Raw genomic sequence first — 15561 nt, 5'->3', positions numbered from 1 at the left:
TACCAAACTAATGAGGCACATTTTTTCTCAAGTTAGATTGTTCATATTGGTTAAATGTGCAATGATTCATTCATATGAGCATTGCTGACCATGTTGTTTGTCTGATTTTCTGAGTATTCAAGTCAAAGTGTATATGATGCCACACAAAATGGAAAAAAAAAACCAAGGCACATAATGTTTTTTCCTCCGATAGGCCTTATGCATCAGAGAAACAAGTGTGAAGCCATCTTTAGAATTTTGCCTTTGAACTTCCTTTTATTGCATAGCTGTTTAAGAGTAGCCAAGTTAGCCAGTGAAGATTCACGTAGGCCTATTGAAGAGTTAACATGATGAGCATTGTAATGTTCGAAGCAGATGTCATAATAAAGTCATTCATAAAGTCGTACGAGCTTACCTTCAGGCTGTGAAAATACAAACACAAGCGCAGCTCGATCTTCTTTTATGTGAAGAGCATTTACAAAATCTAAGAAAATAACAAAAAAAAAAACTAATATTTTCCCATTATAAAGAACCTTTTGTGGAATCTTCATGGAACCACAGATGCAATAAAGAACCTTTATTTTTAAGAGTGTCACTAAAAAGCAATTGAGCTGTTTTGTTGAGATAAATAAGCCCAATTGGGTTTTAAAACTTTTTTCTTGCTCTAAAAAGTATTCATTGCTTATGATGTTGTGTTGATTTGCATATGCACTGAATGAATTGTGTGTTGTACTGAAGCCTTTAGAGAAGAAAATTAGTTTTGTTCTTAATTTGTTTGTTATGTTTGGGAAATATCACATTCATAAATGTTGATGGGCAAAAAGTACACCTAGCTTTGTGCAGTTTGAGCTTTGTCAGGTAGCCTATTTTAAAGCATTGGAGGGTGTAAAGACTATTGTTGTAAAGCCTTGAAATTTTATCCTTTTTTAGGATTCTTATATTTATTTTGTAATTAGAGATAAGGATTTGTTTCAATACCCCTCTGTAGGCTATATAGGGTGAAGTGAAGTCCACGCTTTGGTAAATGACTTATAATACCATCAAATAAGCTATGCATGAGATCTAATGATGTTCTTATAAATTAGCATGGGTCTCTTAAACAATCAGGTAAAATGGACCAGCTGCTCAGTTAAAATGGGCCAATATAAAAACAACACAGGTAATTTCAGCTTAAATCATTTTATTTTTAACAGTAAATTGACACTAATGTTTTTAGTGTGCCATAGCAACACCATAAATGTATTTCATTAAATAGAAAGTTGAATGAATATTTAATTAAACAATGCAATATAAAATGAACTGATCATGTCGTATAGGTGTGTGTTTCTGTGCACTGGTATCTTTTGTGTGCATGTATGTGTGTATGCTTGTATTTTTTTAAAAGACTGTTAAGATTTTGCATGGATACATATCTACAGTAGGCCTATAAACTTATTTTCACCCTCAGTTTCTGTGTGTGTGTGTGCATGTTTATGTGGTTTATGAGGATCCAAATTTGTATAATGACATGGGTATGACAGAGGTATTACAATATGAAGGTGGTTTATGAGGACACTGCCTATGTCCCCGTAATTCAAAAGGCTTAAAAAACATACTAAATGGTGTTTTTTTGAAAATCTAAAAATGCACAAAGTCTCCTGTGAGGGCTAAGTTTAGGTGTAGGGTTGGTGTAGGGCAATAGCACACACAGTTTGCCATAAACCACAAAAACCAACATGTGTGTGTGTGTGTGTGTGTGTGCAGCCCATTTTAGCTGAAAATTGTGGCCCATTTTAGCTTAACCAGCCATTTACCTTTTTCACAAAACTCAAAGTTTCTTTTATAAATGTTTGTTTTGTTTAGTATTATTATTACTATATTTGTAATATTTTTATTGATTTGATTGATTTATTGATTTTATATTTTATTGATTCTTGTTGTTGTTATTTTTACACATGTTGTGTGAGTTGTTACTAAAAAATTTTTTTTATTATTTTATTTTTTATTTTTTTTAATAAGTGTTCTGTTGCAGTGGGCGGGTTGTGAAGTTGTTCTTCTCTTGAAGCGCTGCTCTGAGTTGCTCCTCCTCGCGCGTCAGCGCTGGTTTTATTTAAAGAGTGAATGAGGAGAGCGCAGTTTTTCTGCTGTGGATACTGTTTGACTCAAATATGTCTGACACCGTGACTCTCACCGGTCCCTCGCCGTGGGGTTTTCGTCTGGTGGGTGGACGGGACTTCAGCACACCGCTCACCATTTCAAGAGTACGTCTTTTCTTATTCTTCTCTTTAATGATGCACTTTTTCAGTGCCGGGCTCACAATGCAACGGAGGCGAGGGCCTCTTTACCCCCGGCGTGTTACTTCACTGTAAAGATGGAACGTGGAATTTTAGTTTTTTTTGTTTTGCGTTGTATGTTGTGTCGGTTCTGTTACAGTAGCAAGATAGTGACCGTCTTTGCATTCGCGTCCCTTGTTACGAAAATATTTCAGTTTCACATGATTTTGTTGTTCACGCCGCTGTCAAGCAAACATATTGGTCAGAAGTTGTTCTTTTATGCTCTTTAAACTTAATGGAGTTCTTAATTCGGTTCCATTGAAATATCAATCTCTAAAGAGAAATAACATGAGAAACATTAAAGAGTTCATGACTTACAATTTGAGCATATAGTTGTTAAATGAATAGCATTGTGATCTTGGAAGAATCTAAAGGAGAATTGTTTTCTGATTTGGGCTCGGTCGAGGAGTTGAGAGATTTAGGAGAAAAATGTAAAAAGCAGGAGACATAAAGGGAAAGTTCACCCAAAAGTGAAAATGATGACAGCATCGTTTACTCACTGTACAGCTGTTCCAAACCTGTACGAGTTTTTTTCTTCTGCTGAGCACTTAAGAAGATATTCTGAAGAATGACAATAGCCATTGACTTCCATGGTATAATTTTGCATCAGCTTTTTAGTTACCCGCTTTCTTCAAGATATCTTCTTTTGTATTCAACTGAAGAAAAAACAGGTTTGGAACAACATGAAGATGAGTAAATATTAACAGAATTTAGATTTTTGGGCAAGCTGTCACTTTATGAAGAGGTCTATGAGAAACATTTAAGATATTTCAGAGATCTCACATATCTTTGGGCACTGACTTCGATGCTTCTCAAATGAATGAAAAGCTGAATCATGCACGACAAACCCTATCATTTACTGCACATTTGTGGTCAGTAAATGCTTGTGCCAGAAGAAATCTTACTCCGCTGCCTTCCACTTGCATTGCTTTAGAAAAGCGGCAGCTGGTTTTCACCAATTAATATTTACAGCCAGCCAAGGCTTTATCTGTGGTATGAAGTGGTCGTGGATGTTTAGTCTACTCCATCCATCCATATTTTATTTGTATAGGATCTGGATCTGGATTTTTATCGGCTCTAATAAAACTGTACCTGCATCCACTCCATCCATACATCCACTGAATCCATGCAGAACCTTGCGTTGAATGCTTTTGATGTTGTGCAGGCCAAAGAAATATCTGCAACTTGTAAAGATAGCAGCTTGATCGTACTGAAAGCTGGTGAAAGGCTCATCAGCACCACTGGCTTGAGCAAACTGGTAAAGTGGAGGCTCGGCTTCGGATATTTTGCATTCACGTCCTATGAAGGTTTCCATCTGGCACTGTGGGGATACATTTCCCAGTAAATGCTGAGATTAATAGGTCAGCCACAGGTTTTGTTAGGGAACGTGTCTGTTAGGGTTGCAGATGTTAAGTTGTCTGTTGGCAAAATAGCCATTTTTCCTGAATCCGAATGGAAAACCTCCAAATGGAAAAGAGGTAACAGTTTAAACACAACCCAAGATGCAGGTTTAATTCTGATTCGGATAAAGTGGCAGATGCATTGTTAATCTGGAGATGTTGTGTTGAAATCTGCAGTTACAATAGCCAGTGGGGTCTCTCCACAACCTTGTTGTCAAATGCTTTCGCTTCTGGGCTAATGGGTTGAACATTTGGTGTTTTCCTGGTGAATGTGAGAGTGGTGAGGTAAAAGCTGTGACTGAATCACTGCCAAGCGCAATATATAACAAATTGTCAGCACTTGTCCAGACTGACAAACATGGCCATCCATTCACAGGAATTCACAGCCCCGTGTCACACAGAAGGCAGAATGGAGCAATGCTTTCACTACTCTTCACTACAAAATAACTGAAAGTCTCATTTTCATTCCGATGATAAACCTTACATTTCGCATGCACCGTCTAATAAACATATTTACTCTGTTAATCTTCAGTGTCTGGCTGGCTCCTTTGGGGATTTCACAAGGCTAATTTATTGCATCCAGGGCCTTCCTCTTGTTCTTGCTCTGTAAGGGCATGCAGTAATGCTGGCACGCTGCAGCTCATTGTCCACAGTCGTTCAGCTCTGCATTCATAGCACAGCCACATTCCAGGAAGCCATGTGACATTATTCAAAATGAGATTAAGTAGCAAATAGGAGATTTTCAAGCACAGGACTCATCAAAGTTCACAATTGTTCAGCCTCATGGGCATCTTGCCAAGCAAGTTGAGTGTCTGTTCAAATGCTCTATACAACTGGGAAAAAATGGGTTGCTGCTCTATTCTGACAGGGTTATGGACGGTAGGGAAAAAACAATGCTTAAATTCCAAGGATTGCCTAATCAAACAATGCTTACCCAAAAAAACAGTATGCAAATTCATCTGATGCTAGGTAGAAACTAGGCAGATGCCAGCACTGACAGGTTGCGTGACATGCCCCCATCCTTGAAAAACAATACAAAATAAGAAACGTTCATGAAAATATGGTCTAGTTTACAATAAACACGGGTTCAGTTGCAACAAAGATAAACATGGATTGTGCTGACCACAGTGAAAGCATGATTCCCTGTTGCAGGTAATTTGTTGGGACTAAAGATCTGGATCCTGAAGCTAAACCGGTTTAGAACAGTGGCTCTATACTCATTTTTTATTAATTTTTTTACTATGTGTCATAAGAATTTGAGTTATAATGGATTTTTCTCTGCTGTGTTTATCACAAATTTAAAGCGTTTGGTCTGGAAGGATAAAAAATAAGCAGTTATACAGTGAAGTCTTGTGCAACATTCAGGATAGGTCGTTGTAAACCGCTTATGATATTCTGGTTCTGGGTACACTGAAACCAACATTTTTGACTCTTTATATCCAATTTTCAGTGAGTGTTCAGCGAACAGTGTTTTTTCATATTCCCATTATAATCATTAAACATTTTAAGGGATAGAAAGCACATTTTTATTTTGACAACTAACTCATCCTTTCTCCTCGTCATTTTCTCTGAATTGTCAAGTTCTCACAATGTAGGCCTATTTCCAGTGTTTTTCTCTGTAAAGCTTGGCTTTTTTTAGTTTTCTTAGATCAGTGTGAAAAATTAGTCTTCACACTCTCAGAAAAAAAGGTTACTGTGATGGTACTTTTTCAATGGATACACTTTTGTACCTTACATATGGACCTTTAAGGTACCAATAATAGATACTTTAGGTCCAAATTTGTACCTTTTGAAAAAAAGGTCCCGCCCTAGTGACAGCTTCTGTACCTTTTTTTCTGAGAGTGCACAAACTCTCCAGTGAGTTCAAATCACATAAATTGCCCTCTGTAACTAGTCATTTTCTGAGCAGGGTAAACCAAGATGTTTCAAGATAAAACACCATCCCCCGGTTTCACAGACAAGGCTTAAGCCTAGTCCTAGACTAAAATGTAATTCTGAACTGTTTCAAGTGAAATAAACGTGCACTGACTAGTCTTAAAACATATCAGTGCCTTTGTTTTGTCTCAAGATGGACACCAGTAATGTTTTTTCTAAGGCATGTTAATAAAAATTACTTAAATGTCCTAATTGAACTATGTATGGCCTAATCCTGGTTTAGTCTAAGCCCTGTCTGTGAAACCGGGCCCATGTGTCTTAGTTTGACTCAGGACAGTCACAAACATGGCAATGAAGCTTGTTAAATGGGATGAATTAGTAGGTCAGTAGCTTCTGTTTGCTAAATATTTAGGGTTGTACATATGTGCTTGGCTTATTATAGGCAGTTTGCTGATATAGTCTTGTAGTTAATGACTTTTAGGTCGGCTAAATCCCACTGTAATAACAACAGACCTCAGTGCTTAAGTCAAGTGTCCTGTACTTAGGAACAAATTCAGGCAATTTCCTGGCTTTACATCAAAAGTGGTCTTTTGTGTGACATTTAGAGGTCTCTGAATACTTCAACTTCATTGTATCTACAGTGTGTTGTTATAGTTGATCTTTAACATTAGATCTCTGTATCAAATAATTATTTTTACTACGGCTGGGCGAACATTATTATCACAATATTTTATTTTCATTTCATACAATATCAATACCATTAATAGGAAAATGGGAAATGCTTTCCACATGTTTGTTAGACCTTGAGAATGAATGTAAAGATAATTCGTTTTTTCACAATTAAACTCGCTTTAAATTGAGCTCGCTTTAATTTAGGGCCCCATAAAAACTTTTTTATTTTCCACAAAATTTTGTCTTCCATTTGAATTTTTTTCCTGGATATAATGGTGTCTAATTAAAAATAATAATAAAAAAAAATTATAAAACTTTTAACAATTTTACCAATGTTTTCAAATGTAATGAAAACATAATTAAACAAATTATTGCATTTTTATTTTTTGTCAAATAAGTACTGCATGGAAAAAAAAAATACCTTGGTCATATAATATTCCTTAAAATTATTATTATTATTATTATTTGAGAATTACTTTTTAGTATAGAATAGTAATATATTTCTGTCATAAATTCCTCAAGTTAAACCAGACTTTTATTTTGACAGTTTGTCATGAAGGTCTTTCAGTTTTACCCGTTTCATCTGAGATTAATCCATGTCAAGTAAAAATGTCCTGAGCTTATCATCGTTATCAACATAAATTTTATTGCGACTCCGTATGATATCATTTATCTCCCAGCTCTAACTGTAACCGGTTACAGAAGCATTTAACCTTTTACTGTACATTAGAATGTTTTTTGATACCTGATGTCTACATTCATCCATTTTTCAAACCACTTGTCATTGTGGCTGGTGATTTCTAAAGCTCTATATAGGAGTTTAATTGTGAAACACTTGAGTATAGATTTATAATATCGTCCCATATAACAGTTCCTTACTAACATAAACAGGCTATCTAATGGTAAAAATGGCTATTTGCATTTCATCACTAATTTTAAGTATTCAGAGATCAAAAAAATGGTGGCTGCTGTAAAATCACATGACCAGTTTTATCCCCATGAACTGAACAGATAACTGAGTTTAGTTTGTGAGATCTCAAAACCAGCGAGTGCTGGCAGGGTTTGTGATGAGGGTGAGTTAGATTATATAATTACTGAAAATCGTATTGAAAAGTCATACTTTTTTTTTTTTTTTTTTTTTAAGGAATTCAGCCATTGTTTACTGTAATTGTTTGAAGTACTTTTAAAAAATAATATTTTGGTTTTTGCTTCTCATGAAAACTTTGTCATTAAAAATCATGTGTAGATAAATATTTCTCCATAAAATCAAAAGAAAAAAACACTAAATTTGTTTTACGTAGTTTCAGTTAGTCTTTTTTTAGAATATTTTTTTATTACAAAAACCTTTGGCATTATGATGTTCCTTTTATGACTTCATTATTGCCTTTTCTGCTGTCAGAAAAAAATCTCTCTCATTACTGTAAGAAAAAAAAAAAAAAACACCAACAACTTTTAATCCTTTCCACACAAATTATGGTTGAAGGGGCAGATTATTGATTAATGAAGACTTTTTCCTTACACAGTACTCTTATAACCTCAGAACACTTTTAGTGTAAAATATAGTGCAGGGGACCCACATTTTTTGTCAGCAGATCTCCTTATACATAAAATATTTACATATCCCCTGGGATTTTCGGTTAATATTTTAATAATTTAATGACACATTGAGTTCTCTGATAACAGTCACATGACATGCAAGTAAACAGATACAATATTTAATCTTTTTTAGCACGTTTTGTTATTATTTTATAAAATATTTAAATAAAATTAGTAGTAGTAATTATAAAAAATTAAGGCAGAAATGTTACTGTTGTAAATTACAGTTGTACTACAAAATAAAAAATGAAATCTTTGACAACAATTTTATTATACACTATAATACTAATGTTTATGTCTAAAGTTCTTCACTTTCAAATGTTCAAACCAGAATGAACTCGTGAACTTCTGTCCACAAAATATGGAAAATTATGCATGAATCATGTAAATGAAATGAACATGGTGCTTGCAACACCAAGGTCATTGGTTTCATTCCCAGGTAATGCATAATAAGCTTACACAGTAAATGTACTGATTGTTGTACTAAATTTAATTAATGCTAGTTTTAATAATAAATAATGTTTTGAAAAGATGTTTTTAATTGCTGTGTTAAGTTGTAGTGATGAAAATTAGTTTTTCGCATTGCAATAACAATATTGTGATCTGTTAGCATAATAATGAGAATTTAAGGGGAAATTTGGATCATTATGCAAAAAAAATTATTAGATTTTTGGGAAATGAATCAGACATTTCTATAGAAGGTTTACACTAAGCATAATGAGCTGAATTTTGACGTGCAAGGTCTTGATCATAGAGTCAAAAAAGCAAACAGTGACTATGGAGCTGCCTCATAAGCATGGACTCATCACATTGAATAGTCATTACATTTCACATTGAGTGACTGATCATCTGTCATTGGTCTAGTTGTCGGCTTTGTCTCACTGACGGTTTCCAGTCAGTCAGTAATAGTACCTTGCAGGCGCTGTAGTGTTTGTCTTGGGTGTGGTGCTTCTTTAACCTTTCTTTTGTTCGTCTTTTGTTAGATAACACCTGCGAGTAAAGCAGCGCTGGGCGATTTGTGCCCTGGAGACACCATCCTAGCCATCAATGGAGAAAGCACAGAGACCATGACACACATGGAGGCTCAGAACCGCATTAAAGCCTGCACCGATCAGCTCGTGTTGGCCATCAGCAGGTAAATCTGCCTTACTGTCCATACATTCACATGGAGGTACTTTACAAGAGCTGTGACTGGGACGGTACCAATTTAAAGGACTTTTGTGCCTTATTAACCCCTGAATGGTGTATATTAGTTCCTAAAGTGTACATATTAGTACCTACAGTGCCCTCCATAAGTATTGGAGCAGTAAAGACAAAATTGCTCTGTTGGCTGTGGAGTCAAGACATTTGCAAATATGATTAAAAGATGAATATGAGACAAAACTACAGAATGTCACATTTTATTATTAGGCGTTTCAACACATACATGTTTTACCAAATAAAAAGAACAGCACTTTTAGAGTTCATCACTCATTGATGGACCCCAGCATGACAACTGATGTGAAATAACGATTGGCTTAGAAGAGTGTGGCTGGAATATGGCTGCGCTGTTTCTGCTCTGCTTACGCATCCAGTAAGAAACAGCCACTTTTCATCGATTTTCACATCTCATTTTAATCGTTACAGTCATAATAAATTGTTTAATTGTTCAACCCCTTTATCTTGAATTTGAGGGGCAATTTTGTTCATTTTGGTGCTCCAAGCCCCTGTTCATTACTGACCCTGCTCTTTAGTCAATTCTGTGTTGACAGAACAGAAACAAACTGTTTTTTTTTTTTTTTGGCCATTTTTATTCAACCACAGGAAACCTTGATCATCATTCTCCTTAAAAGTTTATCGAAATGACAATATGATAAAAGACAATCCTTTTCACACCAACAGATTTTTAGTGTGTGAGTGTCAGATTCACCCAGAGGCATCATATGCTACATTTTGCCATATTTGGTGTGTGTTCTCAGAGCGAGCTGCTCTTGTTATTTGGAAAAGCCCTGAACTCTTGGTAGACCTGTTCATATATCATCTTTCGACATTAAGTGGTACATTCACATAGGAGTAGTAAATTTATTTAAGGATACTCTGGGTTTTTTATACTCCGCATTCGACTGGGAACTTTAGAGACTCCTTTAGTTTTCCTCCACAGCTGATCACATTTCAAAACCTTCAGCCTAGCTTTTTTTCACACCAGTGAATCTACGTGATCTCTGCTGTCTTCGTAGGTGTTTTTTATGGCCTGTGTAAATGGCCCTGTGAAGGTCATGTGACAGCATTGTAAATGTAAAAACAAGGCCCCCCGTATCTTTTGGTATGTGACCTTTAGCATATGCCAATGAGTCATTTGTATTAGTCTGTGCTTTTGAAATGAGTTGTGCGCTGGCACGATAAGCACCGTTTCATTCCAGTGTGCATGGATGTACTGGAGCAGGGCGGGGAAACTGATTACAGACTGCAGATACTGTTTTCCGTGTGTTTGGATGGAAATACTTAAAACATGCCACCCAGAATCATACTGAATCATATTCTTCTTGATGACTTTGAAATAGACATATATTAAAATCAAAAACAATGAAGAGACATTATACAAATTTGTGAACTACTGTAGGGGTTTGTGTCACACTATTATGTTTAGATGGAAGAAATAAAGCAAATCATATGTTAGTAGTTGCTGTTTCAGTTGAGATATGCATAATGATAAATTGAAAAAATGAGTGACACATAATAAATAAGCCAATTCAGGTGTAGACAAAGAATGTGCTGCCTCTTCAAAAAACAAAACTTCTATAACCCATGTTAAAAAAAAGCAGGTTCTTCCAGTTAAATCAAATGTGCATGTCAGTTTAGATTCAAGAACAAGATTTAAGATTCAGGAGAAATCATTCCTGGATTATTTTCGGTAAACTGTGTCATTTGTGCCAAAGGGAAGTTTTTATTTTTACTTTCAAGAAATCATATTTTCCCACCAGGGTTACAACTGCCATATACCACCGTATACAGTATATATACAGCCCCCTACATTTAGAGTATACAAGTCAACAAATATGAGTTTTTCAGTAATTGATTGTTAAACTACTACCTATAATGCTAAAATGTGGTTTATAACCTTGTCAAGTATCAACAGTTTTTATAATAATTAGCCCCTGTGTTATTTTAGCCCTGTCACAGCAAGACTGGAATTGATGTGCTTATGCAGTGAATTGAATTACACTGTAGTAGTATTACAATCAGTGTTGGGGGTAACACGTTAAATGTAACGTGAGCTACGTAATCAGATTACTTTTTTCAAGTAACTAGTAAAGTAACACCTTACTTTTAAATTAAGTCCCATTTATTGACTGACAGCTCTCCTGTCCCTGTGTTGAGAGAAATGTGCAGAGGTAGAAACTCTTCCTTCAGCCGGAGGCTTATTAATTTCACTTTTGGTGTGAAAGGGCCTTTACAGTCGCCAAAAATATAACTTTTGGGTTTTTCGTTATTAAAATAAAAAAACAAATAAGCAAGCCCAGCCCAGGTGACAAAAAAGTAATGCAAAACTAATATAATGCATTGCTTTCCATTAAAAAGTAACTAAGTATTGTGATTAGTTACTTTTATATGGAGTAGTGCAATATCGTAATGCATTGCTTTTAAAAGTAACTTTCCCCAACACTGATTACAATATTAAGTTTTGGTGTGCCTTGTAATAAATCACAGGCTATCATTCAAAATGTACATGGTTGAGCATTATGGGATGAACTTATGCATAAAATAGCTGGCAACATTCAAATATCTTCACATCATCTTCCTATTATCTACAGTTATGCGGTCTTCATGCTTTTTATTTGTGCTGGTGCTGATGAAATGGGGACATGTAAATAATATATTCATATGAAAAAAATAAATCTTTAAAAAAGTTTAACGTTACATACTAAACAGTCACATATTTGAAATAATGTGATTAAATTTAATCAGTGTGACATACAGCACGTACACACGGCTCTGTTTATAATAATTACTACCATAATAAGTTCAATTTTTTAAGTAGCTGATTTATGCCACATGATGTTTGCTTTAGTGTATTTGTTCAGCCATAAATTCTAAAACAGATGAATTTGTTGTCCAAACATGTCAGTGTTTGAGGAATGAGGCTGGAAGTGACACGCATATGCTGACAGTGTAAAATTAGAGCATCACATTACAGCCAAAATGACCAGGAAAGCATGGGATTCTGAAGTAGAAGAGCATCCAGTACTTACATAAACATATTTGGGCACTGACTAAAGCAATTCGAGAAACCATTGTCTGGATGAGGTCGTATATTCAGCTTTTTATTGTTTTCAAGTGTCACAGTATGATTGATCTCTCAGTGATGCAGGTTAGTAAAGGTCATGACACACTAAGCTTATGGCCTGCATCTGGGCCCAAGTTGAACACGTTGCAAAGACTACACCTAACGGCCAACTTACATGCAAGGACTCTATGTGTAGGTGGCAGTAGTCTGTATTCAGCATTCAAAAGAGAAACTAAAGCTAGAACTGCAGATATACCATTTTGAATATGAATCATAACCAGACAGTTGTTGGTCACTTCACTTTCTTCATTCCAGACCGTCATGTCATTATGAAAATATTTATTAAAATATGAATATATGAAATAATAATAGAAATGAAAATCTAGCAAAAAAGTACATTTACTAAAAAAACTACTAAAATTAAATAAAGAAAATATAACTAAAGAAAATATCAAATTTAACTTATAAAAATAAAATCGAATTCATAATATTAACAAAAAACTATAATAGTGTATTAATGGTACTAAAATAACACTGTCGTTGATGGTCTGATTAGTTATAATGGTGCAAAACTGTAAAAACTGACCCGACAGACAATCAACAACAGGTTGTTCCAAACCTGTATGACTTTCTTTCTTCAGCTGAACATAAAAGAAAATATATTGAAGAATGTTGGTAACCAAACAGTTGACGATATCCATTGACTTCCATAGTATTTTTTCCATACCATGGAAGTCAGTGGCTATCATCAGCTGTTTGACTACCAACATTCTTCAAACCAGCTTGGTATTGTTACAATGCCAGTAGCAGTGTTGGGGAAAGTTATTTTAAAAGTAATGCATTACAATGTTGCGTTACTTTAATTAATAAGCTACGGATGCGAAAACTCAGAAAATCGAACCTGATCCGATTTTTCTTTTTTTTGACAGACGTAAGTTTCAGAGGCAGTGTGCAAACATGATTGACACAACATGAGGTCGTATTTATTTTTTAACGTGCGAAAATTTCGGACTCAGTGTGCAATGACCTTTACTCCCAATTTCTCTCAACATGTGAACAGGAGAGCTGTCAGTCAATAAACAGGAAAACAAAATTATTTGAAAAAGTAACTTAATTTAAAAAGTAATGTTAATTTACTAGTTACTTGGGAAAAGTAATCTGATTACGTAACTGATTGCGTTACTTGTAACGCAATACCCCCTCATACTGATCAGTAGTATACAGTATGTAAATGAACAATGTGTATTTTTTTCTGTTAACATAACCCAGATATCCCTCAGCAAAAGGGATTTGTGAAAACTACATAAAACATTAAACATCGTACTTCCGGATTTTTGTCTCCCCATTCACAAACAGTCGGATCGAGCCCAGTGCATTATGGGGGATGACGTTTTCCTACCTTTTAGTCAAACGGGAACAGCCTCTTTTCTCAGATTTCTCTAGTAATTATCGTTTTTCTACTGTATAGACAGCCCATGTATTGTTAAAGCCAGTGTTGCCAGTGATGAATTTCCCCTTTAACGCCCCTCATTCTTGTGTTTCTGACTGCAATGTTTAATGGTGCCATGTCTGGTTACTGGATGTACCGGATGTGTTCCCGCTTGACCTCTTGAGTCAGCGCTGGACAAAAAGGTCTAATGTTCATACAGACGCACCCTGGCATATCCTCGAGCCGCTGTGAAGGCCAAGAACAGCTGCTGGGAATGTCTCTGTATCTCCCTAGCCTCCTCCTTCCTCTTTAAGGAAAGAAAGTTGCAGTCTGGAAAAGGCGGAGAGTGCGGATGAGAAAGATTTTTTTCCACAAGTCATGAAGCTGTTGGAAAGAGGCTGCTGGGCCAGCGACTTAAAGCCGAGTGAGTCATAAGACCTGGGTCATGAAAGTGCAGGGGAGCGGAGAAAATAAAAAAGAGGAATTAAGGCACAGAGAAAACAGGGCAAGACTTAGTGCTTAGTGGACAATGACGCAGGAATGAAGAATTATGTGTGGATTTGAAAGCTTAGAGGAGGAAACAAAGGGAGGGAAGAGCTACGTTTGCCGTTCCTTGACAGATGAAAAGGATCGGTGGAGACGGGTGATGTCAGAGAAGAGAAACCCTCATTAGTGTTTGAAATGAAAATATAGTTTAGAAAGTCAAACTGGTTTTGCTGTTGGTTAAACAAACAGGACGTCCCGACCAAAGACACAGTGGTGGTTGAGCCAAAAGTTGACATGTTAGGACATCCTGCATGGGGGGGGGCTTTTTTGTTTTAGCAGCCTTGTATTGTGATACTTTTTTTCCATGAAACACAAATGTTTTATTAATATGATACTAGAGCAGGAATGGACTCTGTCCTCTAGGTTTGATCTCCATCCCTTATTAAATAGGGATGGAGATCAATAAATGCTCTGCATTTAACCCATCCAACGTGCACACACACAGCAGTGAACACACACACATACACACCGTGAACACACACCCGGAGCAGTGGGCAGCCATTTATGCTGCGGCGCCCAGGAAGCAGTTGGGGGTTCGGTGCCTTGCTCAAGGGCACCTCAGTCGTGGTATTGAGGGTGGAGAGAGCGCTGGACATTCACTCCCCCCACCTACAATCCCTGCCGGCCGGAGACTCGAACCCGCAACCTTTGGATTACGAGTCCGACTCTCTAACCATTAGGCCACGACTTCCCCCAAGTCGTGTAGGGTTATATTATGAGTAAGAGATTGCAAAGCGAAACTGGAACAGTCAGCTGTCAGCAAAGTGACACATCTCTGATGCAATAAAGTTACTCCCCAGTTTCTCTCGCTCCAAATTAGCAGTTTACAACAAAAGAGCTTTGAAGACAAAATTGATGCTTTAGGCCTTTAGCGATGCTTATTTATTACACCCTCAGTCCATTACACATGAGCAATTATAGCTTCACGGCTGGACCCAGGCCACAGCCGTGAAGATGGCCCACGGTGGAGGAGTCTGGCGACCGAGGCGGAGGCAGAGACCCGGAGATCCGCGGCGGAGCCGGAGCAACTGAGGACCCAGGTGGAGCTGAAGGGAGGAAGGAGCCCAACGGAGCGACGAGGCGCAGCCAGAGGAGAGGAGTCCTGAGGCGATGGCGGGTCGACGCCCGACCAAGGCGGAGCCGGAGGGACGAGGGAGCCCGGTGGAGCTGGTGGATCGATGGGTGACGGTGGAGGTGAGGGAGCTAGGAGCCGAGGTGGAGCCACTGGGTCTACGGGCCGAGGCGGAGTCCGAGCCTCGGAGGCTGGAGGCGGAGGTGAGGGATACTCCAGCCCCGGCGATGCTGGAGGATGGCAGACCCACGGGGCTCGCACCGTACAGATAGGGGGCTGAGGGTGAGCGGGGGGCTGCCAGACGACAGCGGTAGAGGAGGCAGGAGCGGGTGGAAGGGTGGGCATTTTTGAGGAGCGGGCACAGGAGGGCATTTTCGAGGAGCGGGCACTGGGGGGGGCACATTCGAGGAGCAGGC

At 37.4% G+C, this 15561-nt stretch overlaps 1 protein-coding gene across 1 annotated transcript in view; it reads left to right on the top strand.

Moving 5' to 3' along the window:
• Positions 1 to 2060: 2060 nt before the first annotated feature.
• Positions 2061 to 15561, top strand: part of pdlim4 (PDZ and LIM domain 4) — a 38471-nt gene continuing 24970 nt past the window's right edge. Inside the window, exons 1-2 of the mRNA XM_079405403.1 lie at positions 2061 to 2219; positions 8818 to 8969. Of these exons, the coding sequence (XP_079261529.1) occupies positions 2127 to 2219; positions 8818 to 8969 (245 nt within the window). The 5' untranslated portion in view covers positions 2061 to 2126. The remainder of the gene's footprint in view (positions 2220 to 8817; positions 8970 to 15561) is intronic.

Source organism: Barbus barbus, assembly GCF_936440315.1.
Source record: "Barbus barbus genome assembly, chromosome: 43".
NCBI classification, from domain to species: domain Eukaryota; kingdom Metazoa; phylum Chordata; class Actinopteri; order Cypriniformes; family Cyprinidae; genus Barbus; species Barbus barbus.
This window is presented reverse-complemented; position numbering and strand designations above follow the sequence as displayed.